Source organism: Malania oleifera, chromosome 10 (genome assembly GCF_029873635.1).
Source record: "Malania oleifera isolate guangnan ecotype guangnan chromosome 10, ASM2987363v1, whole genome shotgun sequence".
NCBI classification, from domain to species: Eukaryota; Viridiplantae; Streptophyta; class Magnoliopsida; order Santalales; family Ximeniaceae; genus Malania; species Malania oleifera.
Window position 1 is genome coordinate 74,884,475 of NC_080426.1, and position 24,570 is coordinate 74,909,044.

At 36.6% G+C, this 24,570-nt stretch overlaps 1 protein-coding gene across 5 annotated transcripts; it reads right to left on the reverse strand.

Moving 5' to 3' along the window:
- Positions 1 to 366: 366 nt before the first annotated feature.
- On the reverse strand, positions 367 to 23,843 carry LOC131166239 (uncharacterized). Of its 5 annotated transcripts, none has more exons than XM_058124591.1 (7): positions 23,702 to 23,843; positions 22,249 to 22,655; positions 22,004 to 22,161; positions 21,837 to 21,917; positions 21,444 to 21,519; positions 21,258 to 21,350; positions 367 to 791 (listed from the first exon to the last, which is right to left on the reverse strand). In XM_058124591.1, the coding sequence occupies exons 2-7, from the start codon at positions 22,631 to 22,633 to the stop codon at positions 577 to 579; spliced, it is 1,008 nt and encodes a 335-aa protein (XP_057980574.1). In that variant the 5' UTR covers positions 22,634 to 22,655; positions 23,702 to 23,843; the 3' UTR covers positions 367 to 576. The 5 variants fall into 5 exon arrangements, with proteins under 5 accessions (XP_057980574.1, XP_057980572.1, XP_057980575.1 ...); XM_058124589.1 differs by having other exon boundaries at positions 22,249 to 22,705; positions 23,702 to 23,784; XM_058124592.1 differs by lacking the exon at positions 23,702 to 23,843 and adding an exon at positions 23,459 to 23,599.
- Between the last annotated feature and the right edge of the window lie 727 nt (positions 23,844 to 24,570).

Below are 24,570 nucleotides of genomic sequence, written 5' to 3' on the forward strand. Positions count from 1 at the left end.
AAAAATTCCTTCTTATTTTCCTTTCCTTTTCCTTTTCCAACTAAAATCCTTAATCCAAACGAACCCTAAATGACCAAGGAATCGATGACTATGCATTTTATAAGAAACTACGGGGTGAAATATAAAAACACAACAATATATTTGCTTTCGTGAAGCCAAAAAAAAAAAAACAAAAACAAGACAAAACAAAACAAAAAACACTATATAATTGCTTTCGTGAGCCAAAGCTTAGCCCAGGACCCCAATACGGGCATATTTTGTCATAGGCGTATTAGATAGCTTAGACAAATAAAACGACGATCTGGAAAGAAATGCTCAATGCTCATCAGACAACATAAACGCAATGCTCAATGCTCATCTGACATATACAGAAAATAGAAAAGCATAATCAATTACTAACAACATGAATTCGTAATACAAAGTTAAAAGTCAAAGGTGTATCTTTAACCGACACAAACGGCTGGCTGCTAGCTGCCCACGAGGTACAAGAATTTTCTCACACGTTACCACTACTTGTGCTATTTGTAGATGCAATATGCAGGAAAAATAAATAAATAAAAAACCTCCAAAACTACCTTACTCTATATTGATTCTTACTACCTTTTTGGCTTTCCTGGAAGAATTAGTCATCGGCTCACCGTCATGTATCAATCCCCCAGCTATTTCGGAATGCTCATTAGTCTTCAGTTCATTGTCTGGTCTCAATCCCCCAGCTCCTCCAGGGTGCTCGATGGATGGAAGAGCCCAACCCTCCGAAGTTACCCGCACACCCTGTCTGCTGCTGCTAGCCCCTATATAACATTGTTTGCAGAATAAAACCAACCAAGAATGTTCGATTAGGAAATAGATGGCACAACTAAAGACCTGTTCTTAAGAGCCAAAGCACAATAAAGGATAATAATAACAAATAGCAACGGGCATCCTCCGCCCCTAATAACCGTAACAAATATCTAAAAAAAACAGTTTTTAAATTTCCCCATTAGCTAGAATCAAGATTGATTTCTCACCCAACACAGTACTTGACTATGTTTTAAAAGAAAAATGTGACATTTTTAGCTGCTCAAAAACTGATAGCTGTGGACTTCAAACAGTTCAAACCTGATATCTACATTTTTAAAACACAATATAACAAGATCCAAGCACCAGAAAATACAGAATATTTTTTTGGAGATCATCATCAGTGAAACAGAGCTAGCTTTTTAAAATTTCTGTAAATTTTATAGGCACTTAGTGAGTTCAAGTGACAAAACTATACCAATGCTTTCAATATGTTTTTCCTTCAATAGGATAGAGGAGACTAAAATACAGGAAATCAATGTAGGCATTTTATGAAACAAGATATGATAACATAACACGACCTTCATTTTTTAGGGAATCCAATTGCATCATACAACATAACTTAATTGACCAAAAACCTTGTCATACACCTAGCATACCATATGGTACTCGAGTAGAAGGATAGCTCCCCAAATGTTGTTTAGGAAATTTTGCTCGTCCGGTTCATGATCACTTTCCAGTGATCATGGAGTCGAGCTAGAAAGGTGATCCAACAGTCTCTCATTTGGTATTCTTCCTACTAGTCCTTGGGTTATCGATTCTATTGTCACTAACCATATAACAGGTGCAACCAACCTCTTTTTTTTTTTTCTCGAATATCCTAAAAATCTACCTCAAGTTACCCTTGCTGATGAGTCCACTATTGCAATTAAGAGGACAAGAATAGTAAATCCTCCTCCTATCCCTCTTTCTTTTCCTTTATACATTCCTGAATCTCCTTTCAATATCATGTTGAAATAGCTACACCACTTCAATCCATTGTCGCTTTGGTCATCCATCCTTGGACAAGTTGAAATAGCTAGATCCTACATTGAGTTCTGTGTTTAATCTTGAGTGTGAGTCTTACCAATTGGGCAAGCATCATTGCGTTCCCTTTTTGCTTCCCGGGTTGACAAACAGGTAGTTAATCCTTTCATAGTCTATTTTGACATTTGGAGTCCTAGTCGTGTCACATAAAAGTAGGGGTTTTGGTACTTTGTTACATTTGTTGATGACTACTCTAAGATGACCTGGTTATATTTAATGAAAGATCGTTCCAAGTTATTTGATATCTTTTGTGCCTTCTGTTCCCAAATAAAGACTCAATTTGATATGCTAGTCAGGATAGTTCATAGTGATAATGCTAAGGAGTACTTCAGTACACAGTTCAATAATTATATGACTAACTCTGGTATTATCCATCAGTCCTCTTATGCCCACACTCCACAACAAAATGGAGTCGCAAAGCAAAAAAACAGACATATTCTTGAAGTTACTCGTATATATTGTATCAAATGAATGTCCCCAAAATTTTTTGGAGTGATGTTGTGCTCACAGCTTGCTCCCTTATCAATAAAATGTCAACCTCGGTCCTTGGTGGTAAAATCTCATATCCAGCTATCTTACCTAAGGCTCTTTTGTTCTCCATTCCTCCTCGTATATTCGTTTATGTGTCCTTTATCCATCAGTTAACTCCAGGAATGGATAAGTTGGATCCTTGTGCTATCAAATGTATTTTTCTGGGTAATTCCAATACTCAAAAAGGATATCGATGTTATTCTCCTTTACAACGATTCTTTGTCTCTACTGATGTCACCTTCTTTCAATCTACGCCATAGTACTCTGATTCCTTGAGTTTTGTTGACCTTGATGAGTCCCTTCCTCTACCTTGCCTTCCAGATCCAAACGTAGTATCTATGTCCAATCCTCCTACATCTTCATCTATATTGAGGAGACCTCGTTGCTTGGATCATCCCAATTTTTAAACATACACTCCGCAACTCTAGGGGGAAGTGCCTCCTCTAGCTTCTACAACTGTGCCTCTAGTTCCCTCGTCGGATGATATTATTTCCCATGATGTTGATCCTCCTATAGTTGTTCAAAAAGGTAAACGCACTTGTACCCAACATTCAATCTCCAATTTTGTTTGTTATGATTTCTTGTCACCCTTTTATTACTATTTTGTTAGTACTGTGTCTTCTGTTGTTCTTCCAAAATATACTTCTAAAGTCCTATCCCATTCTGGGTGGAGGACAGCAATGGTTGAACAGATGTGTGAACTACATGATAATTATACTAGGGATTTGGTTCTTCCTCTTGTTAATTCTATGGTTGGTTGTCGCTAGCATGGTCTTAAATTTCCACGAAATTGTCAAAACGTTCTATTTCCTTCACCCTAGAAATCAAAATGTTAGTCGATTTCCATCTTGCATAATTTCCATCAAAATCTTAATGAATTATCCAAAATTTATCCAAATCTCAAAATTTTAGCAAAACTTGTCGAAAATTTAACTATTCAATGAAATTTCCTCAAAATTCAAATGAGATGTTTAGGAGTGAAGAGAAATTTCTCTCTTGATTTATTTTATTTATTTTTATCGAACAAAAGATTATTACAAGTTTTTTTTGAAATTATATGAAAAAAAAAAACGTACAACATTTTATTTAACCGATGTCTAAATTATCATTATTTGTATAATAAATTATATTTAAAAGATTCATGAATTTCATTTGTATTAACTTAATATGTTTAATGCACATTATATTACAAACACATTTGATACACATACTATATTACAAATTTTCTATCTCATACACAACATAGATGTATTTAACTTGTAACATATTAATGCTAAAACATACATTATTATGTCTGTTAAGCATTTCTAAAGTTTTACAAAGAATTATGTGTTCTACCATTGATTTCCATTATTTTTTTTAAATCGAAATCAGAATTGACATTGAAATCAAAATTTCTGTATTTTTGGAGATACAAAAATTGAGTCGAAATCAAAATTTAAGACCTTGGTCGCTGGGTGTACAATGTGAAAGTCAATCCTGATGGTTCTATGGCTAGTTTGAAGGCCCGCCTTGTTCCTAAAAGGTATACTCAAGTGAATGGTTTGAATTATTCAGACACATTCTCTTCGGTTGCTAAACTTACCTTAGTACGTTTGTTCATTTCTTCAGCCAACACTTGTCATTGTTCTTTACATCAGTTAGATGTGAAGAATGCCTTCCTACATGGTGATCTTCGTGAGGAGGTATATATGGAGCAACCACCTGAGTTTGTTGTTCAAGGGGAGTCAGGCTCATTATGTCCTTAAGAAATCATTTTATGGATTAAAACAATCTCCAAGAGCATGGTTTGGTCGTTCTAGTGTTGTAGTAGTTGAGTTTGGCCTCCACCAGTGTGCAGTAGATCACTCTTTATTTTATCGCCATACTCCATCTGGTAGGATTTTTCTTATTGTGTATGTGGATGACATTGTGATCACTAGTGATGATGATCAAGGCACCCCAAGACCTAATGCTTTTCCTACAGAGTAAGTTTCAGAATTTTTCAGACTAAGGACTTGGGACCATTAAAGTACTTCTTTGGTACAGAAGTATCGACATCTCGTAAGGAAACTATCTTGTCACAGAGGAAATATGTTCTTGATCTTTTAGATGAGACGGGCTGTTGGGATCCAACCTGTTAATACACCCATGGATCCCAATAGTAAGTTAGTGTCAAGTTGGTAATGGAGACTTGTTGGAAAGTTGAATTATCTCACAGTCACTCGACCAGATATATCCTTCACAACAAGTGTGTGAGTTAGTTTCTTGATTCTCCAAGAACGAGTCATTGGAATGCAATAATTCGCATTTTGAGATATTTCAAAGGTGTACCAGGAAGAGGTCTTTTATATCAGGATTGGGGTTACACTCATATTCAAAGATATACAGATGCAAATTGGGTCGGGTCACCTTCCAACCGAACATCCACAACCGGGTATTGTATCTTTGTCGGTGGTAATTTGGTGTCTTGGAAAAGTAAGAAACAAACTATGATGGCTGAGTCAAGTGCTGAGTCACAATACAGGGCTATAACGCACACTATATGTGAACTTGTTTGGCTGAAGAACATATTGAAAGAACTAGGTTTTCCACACTCTCAGCCTATGGAGTTGATGTGTAATAATCAAGCTTGAAAGTTAAGGAGTTGTCCCAAGAAGGGGGGGTGAATTGAATTATTAAAATTTCTTTTAATTCCTTTTATGAATTCTTTGACCTCTTATTAATTCAGCCAATACCCAACAAAGCTTAGTTAATTATTCAAAACACAAACCAATACTTAACACAACACAAGTAAACCAAAACTTAAACAAACATCCAACCAATCAATCAACTTCAAAGTAATCAACCACTCATATAATATTCAGCTTTTTGGCAATTCTCAGCTTTTGTATGTAGCCCTGTGTATATGTTTGATTCAAGCCCTGTATTGATGAATTTGATTTCTTAATATGAAACACAATATGAAATCCAACACTCTTTCCAAAAACTTAGACTTTAAATAAACTTTAAGTTAATAAGTCTTGGGTGTTAACCAATCAACGTACTCTCTTACGGTTTCCGCAATTTATATTAATCAACCAACGTACTTCCTTTCGGTTTCCGCAAATCCCAAAATCAAATTAAGCTTTAGTTTATTTAATATCCAATCCACATAGTGTATATGATCAGAAATTAATTTCAACCACGCAGTTAATATATGCTGGAAATGAAAGAGAGTGACACCACGTTTTTTGCGAGGTTCGGCTTATCCCGAGCCTACATCCTCGCCTTTGGCCAATACCACCAAAGGATTCCACTATAAAAGGATTCCACTATACCGTTCCTTTCCGGGTGGAACAAATCTTTTACAAGCGATACCCCACACTTAGACACTCCTTAAGTAGGCTAGAGTTGCGCCTCTCCAAGCGATACCCCACGCTCGGTCACTCCTTCAATAGGCTAGAGCAATGCCTCTCCAAGTGATACCCTACACTCGGTCAATGATCCAACAACCTAGAATCATCAAAGAAACTACAAGAACAATAGGTAACCTCTGCATACAATAACACTCTCACATGAAGCAGATTAGTACAACTATAAGCACAAAATATACTTCAATGCAAGGTCTTAAATTTCGATTTCGACTCAAATTTCGAAGCTCCAAAAGTACGAAAATTTCGACAAAAATTTCAATTTCAATTTGAAAAAATAACGAAAACTAGTAGTAAAGCATGAAATTATTTGTGAAACTTTAGAAATGGTTAACAAACATAATAATATAAGTTTTAAGACTAATATATTACAAACTAAATACATCTATGTTTTGTATGAAGTGGAAAAGTCGTAAAATAGTATGTGAATCAAACATGCTTGTAAGATAATGTACATTAAACATATTCAGTTAATGCAAATGAAATTCATAAATCATTTAAAAATTATTTATTATACAAATATTGATAATTTAGACATGAATGGTTAAATAATATATTACTATAAGTTTATTGTCATATAATTTCAAAAGCACTTGTGATTGTTTCAATAAAATAAATAAAATAAATTAAAAGAGAAATTTCACTTCACTCTTGAATCTCTTGTTTGAATTTCGACAAAATTTCATTGCATAGTTAAAATTTCGAAAAAATTTGCTAAAATTTCGAGGTTTCGATAAATTTCGGATGATTCGTTGAAATTTCGACGGAAATTATGCAAGACGGAAATCGACTGCCATTTCGATTTCGAGGGTGACGGAAATCTAAAATTTCGACAGAAATTTCAACAATTTCGTGGAAATTTAAAACCATGCTTCAATGTAAATTCAATATAAAGAAATTGAAGCTCAATGAAATTCTATCACCAGATTAATCTTCCTTTGATACAAAGATTCAGAGTTTAAAGCACAATTTCGTGTGAGATGATCAGCACAAACTCAGTTGAGATACCAGCAAGATGACTTTTGAGAATTGAGAGCACTTTTGAGTTTGTAGTTGCTGAAAATATTTCTTGGTTATTAAAATCCTTGACTTGGGAGCTATTTATAGAGTTTAAAAAGTTAATTCCTTGCTCCTCAAGTTTACTTGGAGTGTTGGTCAAGTTTACGAAAAGAAAGGAGCCCAAGAAACCAATTTTAAAAATTTTCCCATTGGTACTTTTAAAAATCTCTCGAATGGCAGTCACCTGGCACGACTAGTCAGGCGACTGTCTTAGTTAAATTCAAAAGTCAGAACACTGGCAGTCGCCTATCAAAACATAGGCAGGCGCCTCATATGACAAGGCGGGCGCCTATAAGGCTACCATCAAGCGCATGGCACCTTTCTGTCTACCAGTTCTTAAAAAACACAAAAATGGTCAGTCACTTGGGAATGTTGGGCAGGTGCCTGAGCTTTCAAAAAACATTTGTTTTCTAAGATTTGACTTTGAAAACTCTTTTCATTTGAGACATTCATTATTTATAAACTTTGGAAATCATATTTCAAGGTCTTTAAAAATGGTTTCTTAAGATTTTAATTTGTCCTAAAGAGTTTCAATATTTTTTATATTAAGTTTTACTTGAAGTACTTACATAAGACTTCCTTAGGACTTTTGATATTCTAAGCACTCAAGTCTTCATGCTTTATTCTTTCTTTAGCTCCATCTTGTCTTCAAGCTTCAACATACTTTAAGCTTTTAGCAAGTCCTCTTTAACATCCATGCTCTCATGATCTTCAAGCTTTATTAAATCATCTTTGGATCCATGTCTTGACTCTTTAAGCTTCATTTGGTCATCTTTCTTTGAAATATAAGATTTTAATGATCTTTGTGAGCACTTGACCTTGTATTCATATACTTGAATCCTGAAATATCATCACTTAACAAAATATGTTAAATTCCTCTTATTTGTTATCATCAAAACAAGATTTTAAGTCTTGTAAGGCCAACAAAGCTGCTATTCACATTGCCTCCAACCCAGGCTTCCATGAGCAAACAAAGCATATTGAAGTTCATTGCCATTTCATTCTAGAGAACCCTGTATAGAAGCTCATTACAACCACTCATATGAAGTATGAGCTTTAGCTTGCTAATTTGTTCACTAAAGCCCTAGGAGGTGCTCCGGTGAAATTCATTTGTAACAAACTAGGAGAATGATATATATATACACATATACACATATACATATATATGCCCCTGTTTAAGGGGGGAACATATGGTTATTTAGACATTTAGCATTATTATTGTGTGTTAAGAGTTTGGTTAGTAATAAGTGTGAGTTAGTAAGGGTATTATCGTCATTCCTATTGTACTTGACATATATTATAAATGGAGGGGGAGACCTATCATTTTTTTTTAGGTCTTCCATCTTACCCAATTATTCAATAAAGATTAATGAAGAAGTTTATAGAAAAGAAAAGGGACTTTCATATGATTTTTATTGACTAAGAGAGAGCATATGTTAGAGTACCTAGAGAAGTTCTATAGTGGGTTTTAGAAAAGAAGGGAGTAAACTAAAAATATATTGATGTCACAAAGGATATGTATGATAGAGTAATGACTAGGGTTAGGACTGTCAAAGGAGAATCTAGAGAATTTCCAATGGTGATTTCATGGTGCATGTTGTTTGCAAATGATATTGCTTTGATTGATCAAAGTATGAGTGAAGTAAAATCTAAGTTAAAACTTTGGAGCACAAATTTAGAGTCTAGAGACTTTTAGGATAAGTAGAAATAAGACAAAATATATGAAATGCAATTTCATCCATGTAAGGATATGTATGACAAAGTAATGATTAGTGTTAGGACTGTCGTTAAACTTGATAATCAAGAAATCAATAGCACTAGTAGATTTTGGTACCTTGGATCTTTATGCAAGCGGCCAAAAAAATTTAAAGATGATGAAATACATAAAGTTAAAGCAAGTTGGATAAGATGAAGGAGTGCTTTGGACGTGCTATGTGATCATAGAATACCATTAAAATTAAAAGGAAAGTTATATTGGACGGCAATAAGATCAACTATGCTATATGGATCAGAATACTAGGCAATTAAGAAACAACGCATTTAGTTTGGGAATTTGAAACGTAGGTCATGCAGTGTACTAGTGAAAAGGAGTGAGTTAGTCATTGTAAATGATATTAGAAAAGGAATGGATAGACCTAAAACAACTTGGAAGGAGATTGTGAGGAGGATTTAATAGCTTTGACATTAGTAGAAGAAAATGCCTTCGAACTTATGAGTTACTAGAAAAAAATTCATATAACCAAATCCAAATAGTAGGACTTAAGGCTTGTAATTGTTGTTGTTGTTATTGGTTGGAGAAGAATGCTAGAATTTCTAAAGGTGTGGCTACTACTACAATTTAGTATGGAGTAGAGTGGTTTATCTCGCATTGTTGTCGATGTCAGTAAATGGATTTTTTCCTCGTGTTTCCTTGGAAGACATGCAGTGGGATTCTTCGGCTCTACTTCATTGCCTTGTTTTCACTTTCTATTGTGATCTTTGTAGCTAGTTTCTATTGATATTGTTGAATAATTGGGTAAAATGGAAGACCTAAAACCAATGATACGTCTCTCCCTCTATTTATAATATATGTCAAGTACAATATGAATGACCATAATACCCTTACTAACTCACATTTACTAACCAAATTTTAACACATAATAATAATGCTAAATGACTAAATAACCATTAACACTCCCCCTCACGCTGAAGCATATATATCATATGCTCACGGCTTGTTACAAATGAATTTCACACGAGTTCCTCCCAAGGCTTTAGTGAACAAAACAAGAAGTCGAAACTCAAACATCACATGAGTGCTTGTAATTAATGAGATTTTGTACAAGCACAACTTCTCTTGAATAAAATGGCAATCAACTTCAATGTGTTTTGTCCGCTCATGGAAAATAGGGTTGGAGGCAATATGAATAGCAGCTTGATTATCACACATTAACTTCATAGGCTGAGAATGTGAAAAACCTAGTTCTTTCAACATTTTCTTCAGCCAAACAAGTTCACATGTAGTGTGCGCCATAGCCCTGCATTTTAACTCAACACTTGACCTAACCACCATAGTTTGCTTCTTACTTTTCCAAGACACCAAATTACCACCGACAAAGATACAATATCCGATTGTGAATCTTCAGTCGGAAGGAGACCTAACCTAATCTAAATTTGTATTATCCCTGAATATGAGTATGACCCCGATCTTGATATAAGAGACCTGTCCCAAGTGCACCTTTGAGATATCTCAAAATGCAAATTACGGCGTCCCAGTGACTTGTTCTTGAGGAATCAAGAAACTGACTTGAAACACTTGTTGTGAAGGATTTATCTGATAGAGTGACTGTGAGATAATTCAACTTTCCAATAACTCTCTGGTACCGACCTTGGTTAGGCAAAAAATCACCCATATTTGGCACGCACTTACTAATGGGATCAGTGGGTGTATTAACAGGTTTGGATCCCAACAGCCTCATCTCATCCAAAAACTCAAGAACATACTTCCGCTGTGAGAAGACAGCTCCCGTACAAGATGTCGATACTTCTATACCAAAGAAGTACTTCAATGGTCCCAAGTCCTTGGTCTGAAACTTACTCTGTAGGAAAATCTTTAGGTCTTGGATGCCTCAATCATCACCATCATTGATCAAAATGTCATCCATATGCACAATAAGCAAAATACTGCCAGATGGAGTATTACGATAAAATACAAAATGATCTACTACACGCCAATGGAGGCCAAACTCAAGTACTACAGCACTAAAACATCCAAACCATACTCTTGGAGATCGCTTTGATCCAACAATGATTTCTTAAGTCGACATACTAAGCCTGACTCCCCCTGAGCAACAAACCCAGGTAGTTGCTTCATATGTACCTCATCATAAAGATCACCATGTAAGAAGCATTCTTCACATCTAACTAATGTAAAGGCCAATAATAAGTGGTGGATAAAGAAATGAGCAAACGTATTGAGACAAGTTTAGCGACCGGAGAGAATGTGTCTAAATAATTCAAACCACACACCTGAGTATACCCCTTAGCAACAAGGTGGGCCTTCAAACGAGCCACATAACCATTAGGATTGACTTTCACATTGTACACTAGGCGACAACCGACTATAGACTTATCAAGAAGAAGAGATACCAAATCCCAAGTATCATTATCATGTAGTGCATGCATCTCTTCAACCATTCCTGTCCTCCACCCAAAATGGGATAAGCCGTCATAAATATGTTTTGGAAGAGCAACAAATAGAGTACTAACAAAACAGTAATAATAGGGTGACAAGAAATCATAACAAACAAAATTAGATATTGGATGTTGAGTGCAAGTGCATGTACCTTTTGGAATAGCTATAACAGGATCAACATCATGGGAAATAAGATTATCGGACGAGGAAACTAGAGGCACAGTAGTAGAAGCTAAAGGTTGCACTTCCCGCTTGAGGCGCCGTGTATAGCAACAAATTGGGATGATCCAAGCGACGAGAAGGACTCAAACTAAATGAAGATATAGGAGGATTGGGCACAGATACTAGATTTGGATCTGGAAGGCAAGGCAAAGGAATGGACTCATCAAGGTCAACAGAACTCAAGGAATCAGAATAGTATGATGTAGACTCAAAGATAGTGACATCAGCCAAGACAAAGAATCGATGTAAAGTAGGACTATAACATCGATATCCTTTTTGAGTATAGGAATAGCCTAGCAAAATACATTTGATAGCACAAGAATCCAACTTAACCATTCCTAGATTTAACTAATGGACAAAGGACATACAATCAAATATAACCGGTGGAAGGGAAAACAAAGGAGTCTTAGGGAAGATAACTGAATATGGGATTTTACTGCCAAAGATAGAGGATGGCATTTTATTGATGAGGGAGCAAATTCTGAGCACAACATCACTCCAAAAAACTTTGGGGACATTCATTTGATATAACAAGGTATGAGTGACTTCAAGAACATGTTTTTTCGCTTTGCAACCCCATTTTTATTGTGGAGTGTGGGCACAAAAGGACAGATGGATCATACCAGGGTTAGTTATATAACTACCGAATTTGGTACCAAAGTACTCCTTAGCATTATCACTAAATATCCTGACTGGCATATCAAATTGAGTCTTTATTTGGGAACAAAAGGCACAAAAGATATCAAACAACTCAGAACAATCTTTCATTAAATATAACCAAGTCATCATAGAGTAGTCATCAACAAATGTAACAAAGTACCTAAACCCCAACTTTGATGTGTCGCGGCTAAGACCCCAAATATCATAATGGACTAGCATGAAAGGACTAACCACCCGTTTGTCAACCCAAGAAGCAAAGGGGACACAATGATGCTTGCCCAATTGAAAAGACTCACACTCAAGATTAGACACAAAATTCAATGTAGGAACTAGTTGTTTCAACTTGTCCAAAGACGGATGACCAAGGCGACAATGGGTTTGAAGCGGTGTAGCTATGACTATGTAGGCAATGGGTGGAGAAGGCAAGTCAAAGTAGTAAAGTCCACATTCCTCACATCCTATGCCAATTGGACCAATTCATTAACATACCACCAAGCCATTGTCGTTCTTGTCTTCAAATCTTGAATAACCACAAAATCAGGAAAGAATGTAATATAACAATTTAGTGACTTTGTAGGCTTACTAACTAACATAAGATTGCAAGGAGATTTAGGAATGTATAAAGCAGAACAAAGTGAGATGAGAGTAGGATTTACTATTCTAATCCCCTTAATAGCAATAGTGGACCCATTAGCAAGGGTAGCTTGAGGTAGATTTTTAGGATACTGGAGATCAAAAAAGAAGTTGTTCTCACTTGTTATACGGTTAGTGGCAGCAGAATCGATAACCCAAGGACTAATAGGAAGAATACCAGATAACATATAAATTGTAGGATTACCTTTCTAGGCAAAAGATGCAATGTAATAAGATGCTTGTTGAGATTATTGAAACTATAGAAACCTTCAATACTCCTCCTCTGATATAGTCACAATACACGGTTCACTCAAACAAGTGACTAACGAAGGAACTATATTTTTGGAATTTGCAAACTCCATCCCAACATTCACAAACTCAGAAAAATGATCATAAGATTAATTGCTGGAACAATTGGAACAACCATGAACAAGTCACAAATAAATCAGCATTAAGAAACTCAGGCGCAGTCCCAACAAAGCAACACGCAGCACTGGAAAAATTGGAGAGGTGAACCATCGAAATGGACAAATCACCAACAAACTAATATAACACTGCCACAGCCTCACAAAAACAGCTTATGAGAACTGCCAGTGCTCCAAGAAAGTCACCAATTACTGTTACTAACACTGAACAACAATTAATTTAATTATCACGAGTACATGGCCACAACAAAGATTGGATCGTTGAACAAAACACATGTCCAACAGCTTGATATTTTGATATATGGAAGGAATTAGAACATTGAATCAAAAAACACAGCAAATCCCACTGTTTCAGACCCAATAAACTCAATAACCATTGATAAACAGCTTCACGAAGCATCAAACAACCATTGCTTGGGTGCCGCACATGATCAATTAAAATAGGTGAGATCTCTGGGCAAAAAACATTACAAAAAACTCCATTAACATGTTAATAGAGGGATTGGATCACTGCTGGATGATTTCAGGTCAAAACCATGCTTGAAAGTGGCTTCACGTGCCAGTGCATGGGGTTGGCCCTGGCAGCCTTCAGCCGGTGTGTGAGGGCGCATGGGACACTGCCTGGAGATGAGATTTCAGTGGGGGGCAGGTCGGCAGTGTCTGTGGGTGACTATGGTGTCGGTTTTGCAAAATCTATGGTAGATTTGATTTTCTCGAACTGGCAGTGTCGCCCAGAAAATTCCAGTGACTGGTCTGACTTTCTGCTGCTGCTGGTGACTGTTTTCTAGGGTTATAGTTATAGCATGTTTTAAAAGGCAAGGCATTTTACCCTCTGCAAGGCGAGGCATAAGACTTAAGGCTTTGAGGCGTAAGCATTTAGGGACAGTATTATTTAAAATAATTAATAAATTAAATCAATTTATATATAGTAAAAAAATGAGAAAAATTTGAGAATAATGGAGAAAAAAATAAAAACTTAATTTTTAAATATCATAAAGGCCAAAACATTACAAAATGAAAAGGATTCTGCCCCTTTGACTCACCTTCAGACATGTTTTTGTTTATGTTTTTGTTTATTGAACAAGAACAATCAGTAGCTGCAGCAGGAAATTAAAAATGAAAATTGAAAAAAGAAAAGGGAAAACTAAAACAAATCAAAAGCAGCTGCAGTTAGCTTTAATTTTAGAGACACTGGCAGAGAGTCTCATGGGAGTCTGCTACGAGCAACACTGGAGAGAGCGAGAGTTGAATACTTGAAGCAGAGAGGTTGTAGGGAGTCGCGGATAGAGATGAGAGGTCCGAATGGGTCGTCAGAGAGAGATGAGCCGTCAGAAGGTGTCGTCAGAGGCAGATCAGAGGTTGAAAGGGGTCGTCAACTCGTCAGAGAGAGACGAGAAGCTGGAGGAGTCTTCAAATCCAAACCCTAGCTTTAAAAGAGACCAAAGCTCCGAAGGGGTCGTCGGAGAGAGAAAAAACCTCGGAAGCAGTCGACGACTCGCCAGAGAGGGACGAGAAGGTGGAGGAGTCATCAGAGAGATACGAAGCTTGGAAGAAAGAAGCTTCGTCGAGAGAGGAGCGTTTTAACGCTCGTCAAAGCCCTATCAGGCTGTTGTTTTTTTTATTATAACTCAGTTGCTCCCAAAAGGCGTATGCCTTCCCATTTGAGGTGTTAAAGGCGCAATTTTTTTCTTGAGCCATACGCTTTCTCCACTGAAGCGAATGCATTTGAGGCTTTACGCCTTTCAAGTTACGCCTTAGGGCATTTTATGCTCAAAATGCCTGGTGCGCCTTTTAAAACATATACTATTGCTGGAAGTTCTTCTATGATGATAGACATGCAGCGGATTTTGGATTTTAGGCTTCGGATTTGATGGTGGTGGTGACAATTAGGGTTTAGGTTTCAAAATCATGCTGTGATACCATGTTGAATAATTGGGTGAAATGGAAGACCTAAAACCAATGATAGGTCTTTCCATCCATTGTGTCAACTACAATGGGAATGACCATAATACCCTCACTAACTCACACTTATTGCTAACCAAACTCTAACACAAAATAATAATGTTAAATGACTAAATAACCATTAACAGATGTAAAGGGAGGATTCCTTATTCTCCTTTTTTCCTTTTTTTTCTCCTTTTCTTTTTCTGCTGTACATTCCTCTCTTCTAATACAATTCTTTTCATTAAAAAAATAAAAACAAAATTGGAGTTCCTTATATCATTCAACAGATTCCCTTCAAGCAAGTTATTTGAATGGTTAACAAATCTGGTTCATCAGTTTTAGCAACTTGGATCCAAACTCCATCAATCCAGGATGCAATCAACCCAGAGACTCGACATATACCTGTAGCATGATTAATAAGACAATGCTTCAATAAAGCTTGTGAGAGATTGTGAGGAAGGGTGAGCAGAATGAAAGAAAGTATATTTATAATTCTTGTACTTCTTATTGTAATTTCATAATTTCTTTAGGATTATTTCTATTAGGATAATAATCTTCAAGATTCTAGGATTTTCTTAAGAAGCTTAGGAGTAGTGTATTAACCAAAAAGGGAACAAAATACAGACAGAAGCCTAGAATGGAACTAACCAGAAGAAATGAAGCTGCAAAAGTAAAGTAGAGCATTGACTCTTTGTAAGCTGGAGTCTTGCCCTTTATATCAAAATAATCATATTCTCTACAGCATTAACAGAAAATGATGACTTCTCTTAGACGAGCAGGCTGTAGGCTTGCCAAATATGATAAATGGCCGCTGATCAGATCAATCTACAATGTTAAATAATGAGAGTATGTAAATAGAGATCTGAAAGCCAATCTAGATCAGACTGTCGTGCAGAAAACGATCTACTGATGTCAAACTGGCAGCATTATGAGCCTAAACTGTTGAAGAGTGAAGCCTAGCTGCGTAAGAACAGCAGAACAAAAAGTGGTCCTTTTTCTGTACCAGCTAAGAGATAAAAGAGTGTGGGGATAAAGTTCTTCGGCCATAGAATCTTGGCAACATTATTCTTTAGAAGAAGTACTTTAATTTATTTAGGCTTCTAAAACTATTTTTCTTGTTTTCCAAATATTAAGCCCATAAAGACCCCAGTGTACTAATTGGGAATTGAAACCGTGTGGACGCTTGTTCTGCATCATGCAGTATCAAAACATACTATAACCCAACAGGACTGTCAAACTTCTCACATGATTTATGACTTCAACTTAAATTACCATAGCTGTGAGTGTATGACAAGGTTGTCTGCGAGTTTTAACCAATGCACTCATGCAGGGTTCCCAATGTCAATCTAAAGCACTGTACACAACAGCCCTCCCTTTTCCCCACAACCATCCTCTATTCATTACAACAAAAGAGAAAAAAAAATAATAATAATAATAATAATACTCCACTAAAAAAAAAGGCAAGAAAAAAAAATAAGGAAAGGAATTGTTGCTGTTGCCAGAGAAATTGAGCCCCAAAATCAATATCCAGTAGAAGGCCAAAGACCCACTGGTGGTCACTGTTTCACAACTTTTCCAAAACAAGTTCCGTCGTCATAACCTCGTTGGTCCCATTGTCGATAACATCACCAAAGTCCAACCTCACTAGGAACGGCTCCATCACATCCAGATCATCTTTCCTAATCTCAATTTCAGCAGCCAACATAATTGCTAGAATCAAACCCACACCAGATCAAGAGCCATCACCATCACTGCAATCTCTTCGCTCCTAATGTTGGAATTGGTGTATTCCCAAGAGGGGGGTGAATTGGGTATTTAAACTTCGTCCTAGGTTTAACCAGATATTAGTAGTATTTCACAACCTAGAGTCTTTCTAAATGGATTTCAATACCCACGGTACTCAAAGCATGTACGTGAGAACAATCAAGACAATAAATAATTAAACATACATGAACTGAATTCAAAGTGCGGAAAATAAAGTGCGCAAGGAAGAGATCAACACACGATATGATATCGGGGTTCGGCCAATACTGCCTACGTCCCCGCCCCTAGCTCACAAGCAAGAGCATTCAACTAATGCTCACTTAACAGGTGGAGCGGCACTAGTTACAACACCTTACAGGACGGTGCACCTAATTCTCCTAACTGGGTCTGAACCAATCCGGGACTATTCACAGGACTAGTCTCCCTCTTCCAACCACACGTCGGGAATACAGCCAGTAATATCAAATTTTTGTACAAATACAGTGCTTCTAATACAAGCAGATAATGTACAACAATTAAAGCACAATAAATACACTCACATATGATAAGGATTTATGCTCAAGTGAGATTGGTCAAACAATGTATCAACTCACAATAATATGTGCATCTATAGGTATATTTGTGAGTGAGTGAGATCTTTGAATCAAAATGGTATGATCACAATATGAATACTCAAAGATACTCTACAACCCTAAACAAATATCTCAATGTCAAGCACAATAGATATTAGGGTTTTTGGCTCAAAAATGTTTTCGCAAAAACAAGCACGTGAGCCTTTGAATCTTGCAATGGATGTGCAAGATTCACAAGCTAAGAATATATTTCTCCACCAAAATATATTTGCCAAAGATAATGTGGGAGAAACTTGAATAATACTTTCAAAATAGGATGTGAAAATTAAATGCAATGTGAGAGTAAATAATTTTTTGATTTGTAAAACAAATGCCCAAGATGAATAAAACACTCTCTTTGAGAAATGATTTTCAAAGCAATAACAAAGAGAGGATCAAAAATTAAGCTTGGAAGATGAAAATAAGATTTAAAAATTTGAGAGAATTTTCTCACTAATCATCTTACTAATTATGTATAATGAGGGGGTATATATAGAGTTGGGTTGAAATCTAACCGTTGGAGACCTATTGGGTATTTTGAAATTGTTAAATTAAAGTTTAACCCAAAATAACCTCAATTAACCACGGTAAAAATAAGGCAACCTAAGAGTTTCGGTCGCCCGAACCACAGGGACAGTCGCCCGAACAGACAGAGAAAAGTAACTTTTTTAAGTTCGAGTGCCCGAGGAAAAGTTCGGGTGATTGAGCCAAGGCGATTTTCCCAAATGTTCGAGGTTCGATCGCCCGGTGGTCAATTTGGTCTACTGAACTTCACACTTCGGTCGCCCAAGCTATTTTGAACTTAGAATTCGGGTGCCCAGGGAAGGTAAAAAAGTGACCGTTCTTATCTTCGGTCGACCGTGGACATTCAGTTCAAATTAGGTTCGGTCACTCGGGCCATGGTTAACTGTTGACCCTTTGCACATTCAATAACCCAAACCATTTTTAACACTCTGGGTTCAGTCGCTCGAAACCCTATTTTTGTCCTTGAACTTATTCAACCATGTGTGAATAAGTTATAGCATTTTGTGCAAAAGGTTTTAGGATTCTAGTGGTCAGTCTATAGTCTCTTGAGAGTTAACCTCAAAAATCCAACATCAGTCGACCGATCCCTAAGGTCAATCTATGGTCTTGAGCAAATAATCCTATCATGCATGCAGATGCATTATTACAGACCATAAAAATTATTACAAACCCAACAAATTATAAAACAAAAATGCATTTACAATTAAAAAAAATGACTTCTTCGTTTGCTCTTGACTCTTCATGGAATCATCTAGAATTATGTGTTTTAAGTCCTTTCTAGTTTCCACCTCACTTACATGGGTGTGTTCTGAATGATTAATCTGTTTAAATACTTAGGCACACACATTAATAACATGCGGTTTGTCATTATCAAAACCAAGGATCGGACTCAAAAAGTCAACACTTAGGTCCCCTCCCTTTTTGACAACTCCTCACCTTTTCGCCCTATAGTTTATCATAGCAACCTTGAGAACCATCCCACTCCCCTTTTCTTTTTCTCATTTCCTTTTGGTGACCCTCAAGAATTCCAAAACTTTGTCAAGATAACTAGATCCAAGTTGCCTTACATCAACTCAAGATTTATACTATTTACCCACCTGATCCAAACAAACCACGCCCTTTTACCATACCTACCCCCACAATCCAAAATCATATCCAATACCTTCTTATAATTCTTAAACCATAATCCCTGAAGTGAAACCAAAAGTGTAGCACATTTGGAGCACAACCCAACCATGCTTGACAAATCCATTCCATATCTAGTCTAGCCTAGTAAGCCAGCTCCAACACACTCATTTTAGGACCATGCTTGCATAAGTTATTTTAGAAAAGCAAAAGAGAAAAAACAAAAAAAAAAAGAAAAAAAGCTAGCCTTGAGGGGAAGAGCACAGATGAATTATAAGTCTCTGATTTAACTTCTCTCTACTGTCTTTGTCAAGTTTTCTTGGCATAATCACATTAATTCTAGAATGACTGTGATTGAGCCCATGCTCTACAATGTATTTGAGAAGAACAAGAAAATTTTATTAGAAGAAGAGAAAATATAAAAGAAAATTGTATTAAAGGATGAGAAGATGGAAAATTACATTAAAGGAAGAGAGAATATACCAAGCAAAGGATCAGAAATGCAGAGTGACCACTTGTTTCTCGGTTGTCAAGTGACCAAGCATTTCGTGCTTATCTGTTCTCAGTATTTTGAGGAGGCCTTCATGCTGCCGTGGACTGTAGATGCTTTCTTGTCTGTGAACAGGATTTGAGAGCAGTAAAAGAGAAAGTCTTATGGAGATTTGTTGTTTTTTCCCTTTTTGAGACTCTGTGTATTAAAAGGAATCCAAGGATTTTTAATGGAAAAACAAATCCCTTGCATTTTCTTTGAGATAAGAGTTATTTTCCTTGTTTCTTTTTCAGCTCATTTCTTTAGTTCATCAGATCTTAAGCAGGATTGGAAAGGAGCTCTAAAGTAATTGTTTGTTAGTTCTTTTTTTTTTTTTTTTTTCAGTTTTTGTTTGTTTAGGAGGATATCTTACCCTCCACTCTCTCTTTCTCTCTCTTTTCTATAAAATGATACCATTTTCTTCTTAGAAGCTAATGTCATTAAGTTTCAAAATGTTCTTTCACAATTGAAGATCTTGAGGAAGTTTTAGGCTCGAGTGACATTGCTGGGATCAATGTGGCTTCTAGAGTTTCTTGGTGGTTTTGGTAATATAGCCACTTGTATGGTGTTGCATTGGATTTTGCCCTACCAAGGCCTTCATTGAAGGGGTAATCATAGGTCAAGTTTTTTTTTATATCAGGTTGTTAAGAGACTATTGGCGGATATTGATCTTATATTTCTTTAGGGCACATTATACACTTCAATTTTCTTGTCTTTCCAATCTTCCTTCTATTCAGCCTTTGCTTAGGACCTATCACTTTGACAAAGAGAATTGAGAAGAGATTATGCAATATTTTTTACAATTGAGTATTGTATAATGGAAAGAGAGATCATCCAGTGTCAAGATATTGTTAGTAGGCCTAGGGCAGAGGGAGGTTTGGGTATCAACAACTTGGCATCTAATAAACTTCCCTCAGAAAATGATTGTGGAAATTACTTTTGTGGGAAATTTTTCCCCATGATTTTGTCCAAATAGAAAGGAGGAGAATAAGAAACTTCTAACGTAGGGATCAAGAATGATTTACATGGAAAAGACCAGAGCTATTCCCTTTCTAGACTCTCATATCTGACCTAGAATGAGAAGCAAAGGAATCAAGAATCTCCACTATAGGAGTAAATTCCTCTGATTCTTTATGATTGAGATTTCTGAATAAAGGAGAATCCCAATAATTTATACTCCCATCTGAAGAATAGAATGTAGAAATAAGAGCATGATGAAGGTACAAACAGGGTGTCATGAAGCATAGTTCATCACATTTGCATTAAATAAACACGCATTGTACACTACAAGAGCTTGCAGAAGGGACACCTTAATTATCATTTTGGACTCCAAAAAATAAATAAATAAACTTCCCCTCAGTGAATACTAGTCAAATAGATCCATCCATATTGTTCCACTTTCTCATAAAATGAATCACATATAGCAAGAAATGGGATGATCACCCTAACAAATAGGCTATCAATCCAAATTACAACACCTTGGGCAATTGATTGACATTATACTGATATCTTAGAATGCAGACTTGAAAACTATAATCAGTCTGATGATGTTCAGCAGCACTTCCATCAAAGAAAGAAAAAGGGCAGCCCGGTACACAAAGCTCCCGCGTATGCGGGGTCCGAGGAAGGGGCGGACCACAATGGGTCTATAGTAGGCAGCCTTACCTTGCATTTTTGCAAGAGGCTGTTTTCACGCCTCGAACCCGAGACTTGTCACACGGTGACAACCTCACCATTGCGCCTAAGCTCCACGAAATGAATCTTAAAACACCTCCTAAGAAAAGCCAACATAATGCATACCTTCATCCCTGTGCATGCCAAAACCATCTTTCCAGCCAGACAAATTCTCTGGTGAATTGCTTTTCCAAGCTTCATCAAAGCCCGCAAGCTCATCTGTGAAATCTCACAGTTTCAGATATATTGGACATAAAACAAGATAAAATGAATGCAACAAAATAAAATTAACGGTCAACAGCAGGGACAAACCTTCATTCAGATTGTGTAAAGTCTGCACTGTATCCACCCTCCCATCTGAATTAAGCTTCTTCATAACAGAATGGCCCTAGAAAAGAAAAAGGCAATCTGAACTCAACCAAAAGACAGAATCACCATGATGAATGATGAATAGTGAGATAATACTACTTCTCCAGGTTCAGAGCCCTCACACAACACAAGATTGAAGCAGTGCAGGGACAATGCTTTTTGCACGTGACACAATACACATACTATAGAATAAAAATCACTGTATGCAACAGCCAAGCTGCATTTTATCTTTTGACTAAATTGAACTCCAATACTCCTTCCCAATTTCATTTCCCGTTAAAAAGGCATAATCATGGTATTTAAACAAGTGCAAAAGAACACCAACTGGCTAAATACCTTATCATGAATTCCTCTAGAAATTCTATGTGCTGCTTGACCAGATGTTCTATCTGCTTCTCTGCTCTCTTCCACCACCAACTGATCCACCCAAAAAAAAAAAAAATCAAAGCCAGGGAAAAAAAGGTACTAAAAATCTGTTGTCAGCAGATAAAAGATCTATGTACTCCATTGCTGCCTGTCTTTCTTGTGGTACAGGAGGTGTAATATGCTCCATCCAGACCACCATATGTGACCTTCCGGAAACTAAAACTCTGAGCCTGAGGCTGTGTCCTTTCCGCTTGGTTATGATCATTCCTATAATGTATGCGCTTCATATTTCTATCTGCCAGATACATGATAGTGCATAATTCCAATATATGAACAAACACAATAAAAAGCTGTGTGACCCAAATGACAGAAAACCATTTACCATCAGCATAATCATCTGGATGCTCTACCAATGGCTCTATGCTTGACTCCAAATACTTTTGAGGCTTATCTTGCTTGGCCCCAGGAACTTCAACTTCTTCATTTTCCTCCTCTTTGTCATCATCAGAGCTTATTTCTTCAATAAGCAACCCCTTTGATGCATCAATCTGTGGTGTATTACCAGAAGGCGCACTAGGATTCATCATGCTGGATCCAAACAGGCTCCCAAATGGGCAAGTGAAAAAAGGATCATTGAATGGATCCCTCCCTCCAAACATGCTAGACAATAGGCTTCGACGGGATCCAAAGCCACCAAAACCCACAAAATCATCAAAGTGATCGCCTGAGCGAAAGAGGTCATCTCTACCTTCTCTTCCCCTCTGCATTTCGATGTGCTAACACCTTATCCTAGAGAGAGAGAGAGAGAGATTTCAAAGGATGCTTTCTTCTTTTTTTCCCTATAAGACAAAGGATGCCTTCTTAAATCTAACGATCAATTTACCAAGAGAGGAGTAGTTGATAAAAATTAACAGAAGCATGAATCTAGAATAATATACTTTTAAGACCTTTGAAAATGATTAATCAACTCAATTAAATTTATTACAACCTTCTACTTATCAAAAAATAATATTAAACATTTAATTTAACAGAGAAAGCATTTGATATTTTAAAAGCCAGATAAATAAATTTCAAGATATTGTTTTATTTCGTTTAGTTCAACTCCTGCAGCATACAGACAGGCTAATTGAGAAGCTTAAATAATTATCTAAAAACAGTAAAAAAAAAAAAAAGATTTTTTTATTTCAAATTCCTCATTTCCTTTACCTGAGAAAGAACACACAATAATCCACTCAAAACTCAACTAAGCCTAGTTCAACCTGTGGGTCATTGGAGTTAAGTTTCAAAGTAACTAAGAAAATATAAAACAGAATGACTAAAAATTCATTTTCTTTCAAACAGAGCCTTACAAAACTAGCTTAAATAATTTTATCTTATTTAGATTTAGATTGGCGGCTCCCATCTACAGCCTCTTTTTGATGAAGAATTTTTTCAGGAAAAAAAAAACAAACAAACAAATGTGTAGTTGCCTCTAGAAAAACAAAAACAAAAAATAAAAAAATGTTCGTCAATATTTTACGCAAGAAACAAAACTACACAGGCAAACAGATTCATATCAAAACAATAATCATCAGTTACAAACCAGTTCTAACCAAATTAAAATTGTATCATAGTTGATCATTGATCTACAGAATTAAGCACAAAATCCTAGCCCACGGAGAAATAAAAAAAAAACGTAATACTTCATCCATACAGAAACAACCAACAGACAAAACACAGAATTAAACAATAGTAATATTGAAATGGTAAGACATGAAGATAATTTCTGATAATAATATAATTTTACGTAACATAATTCAAGAACCAGTATTCTTAAAAGATTAACGGACGCGTACCCTGAAGGAAGGAACAAGAGCGGAGCGAAACACCTAGAGAACTCGCGGTCCTCTCATTTAATTTAATTTTTTTTTTCGAAGAGAAGACGAGCAGAGGGTATTTTTGGAATTTAAAAAATTCAACCCGAGACTACCATATATTACACATAACCCGACCCTAAGCGGGTACCAGGTATTCAGTCCATCCAAACATACTATATTACATACAATGTCTGAGTCCAATATACAATACCATCCAAAATGCTATAAAATATCAGAGTACTAAGACCTCTACACACACACATATATTGTAAGGACCCGAATTTAGAATGGTATTTAAATAATAGAGAGAGAGAAATGGAGACCGGAAATAGAAGGAGGTCGTCGACTTCGTTTTGGGAGGAAAAACGGAAAAAGAGGATCAGCAGGACTTCGTCGACAAATACAGGGGATTCGTCAACGAAGTCTTAAGAGAATTCATCGACGAATATAGGGGGCTCGTCGACGAGAAAATACCGAGAGGGGTTTTTAAGCCGACTGAATTTCGTCGACGAGGAGTGTATTTCGTCGACGAAATTTGTGAAGGACTCGTCGATGAAGGACGGGCTCGTCGACGAAATTCCCTGTTCTATAAATATGGGAAATCCGAATTTTAACTTCCTAATTAAGCTATCTTCATTCTCTCTCTCTCTCTCTCTCTCTCTCTCTCTCTCTCTCTCCCTCTCTCCCCTTCGGTTCTCCCTCTTTCTTTCGTCGATTTCGGGCCAGATCTTTACCGGATCGACAATCCGAAGTCACCACGACGCTCTTAGGAAAGTTCTCTCCAAATCTGCCGGAGTGGATCGTTGGTAAAAGCTAGTTGGAAATCATCCCAGAGTTAAGGTAAGGTT

Excerpts from the sequence above, each read along its gene's own strand:
- LOC131166239 (XM_058124591.1), bottom strand. The coding sequence starts at position 22,633 with ATGCAGAGGGGAAGAGAAGGTAGAGATGACCTCTTTCGCTCAGGCGAT. Across the intron at positions 21,918-22,003 it reads GAAAGACAGGCAGCAATGGA|TTGGTGGTGGAAGAGAGCAG; the intron begins GTACATAGATCT and ends TGGGTGGATCAG. Across the intron at positions 21,520-21,836 it reads CTAGAGGAATTCATGATAAG|GGCCATTCTGTTATGAAGAA; the intron begins GTATTTAGCCAG and ends TTTCTTTTCTAG.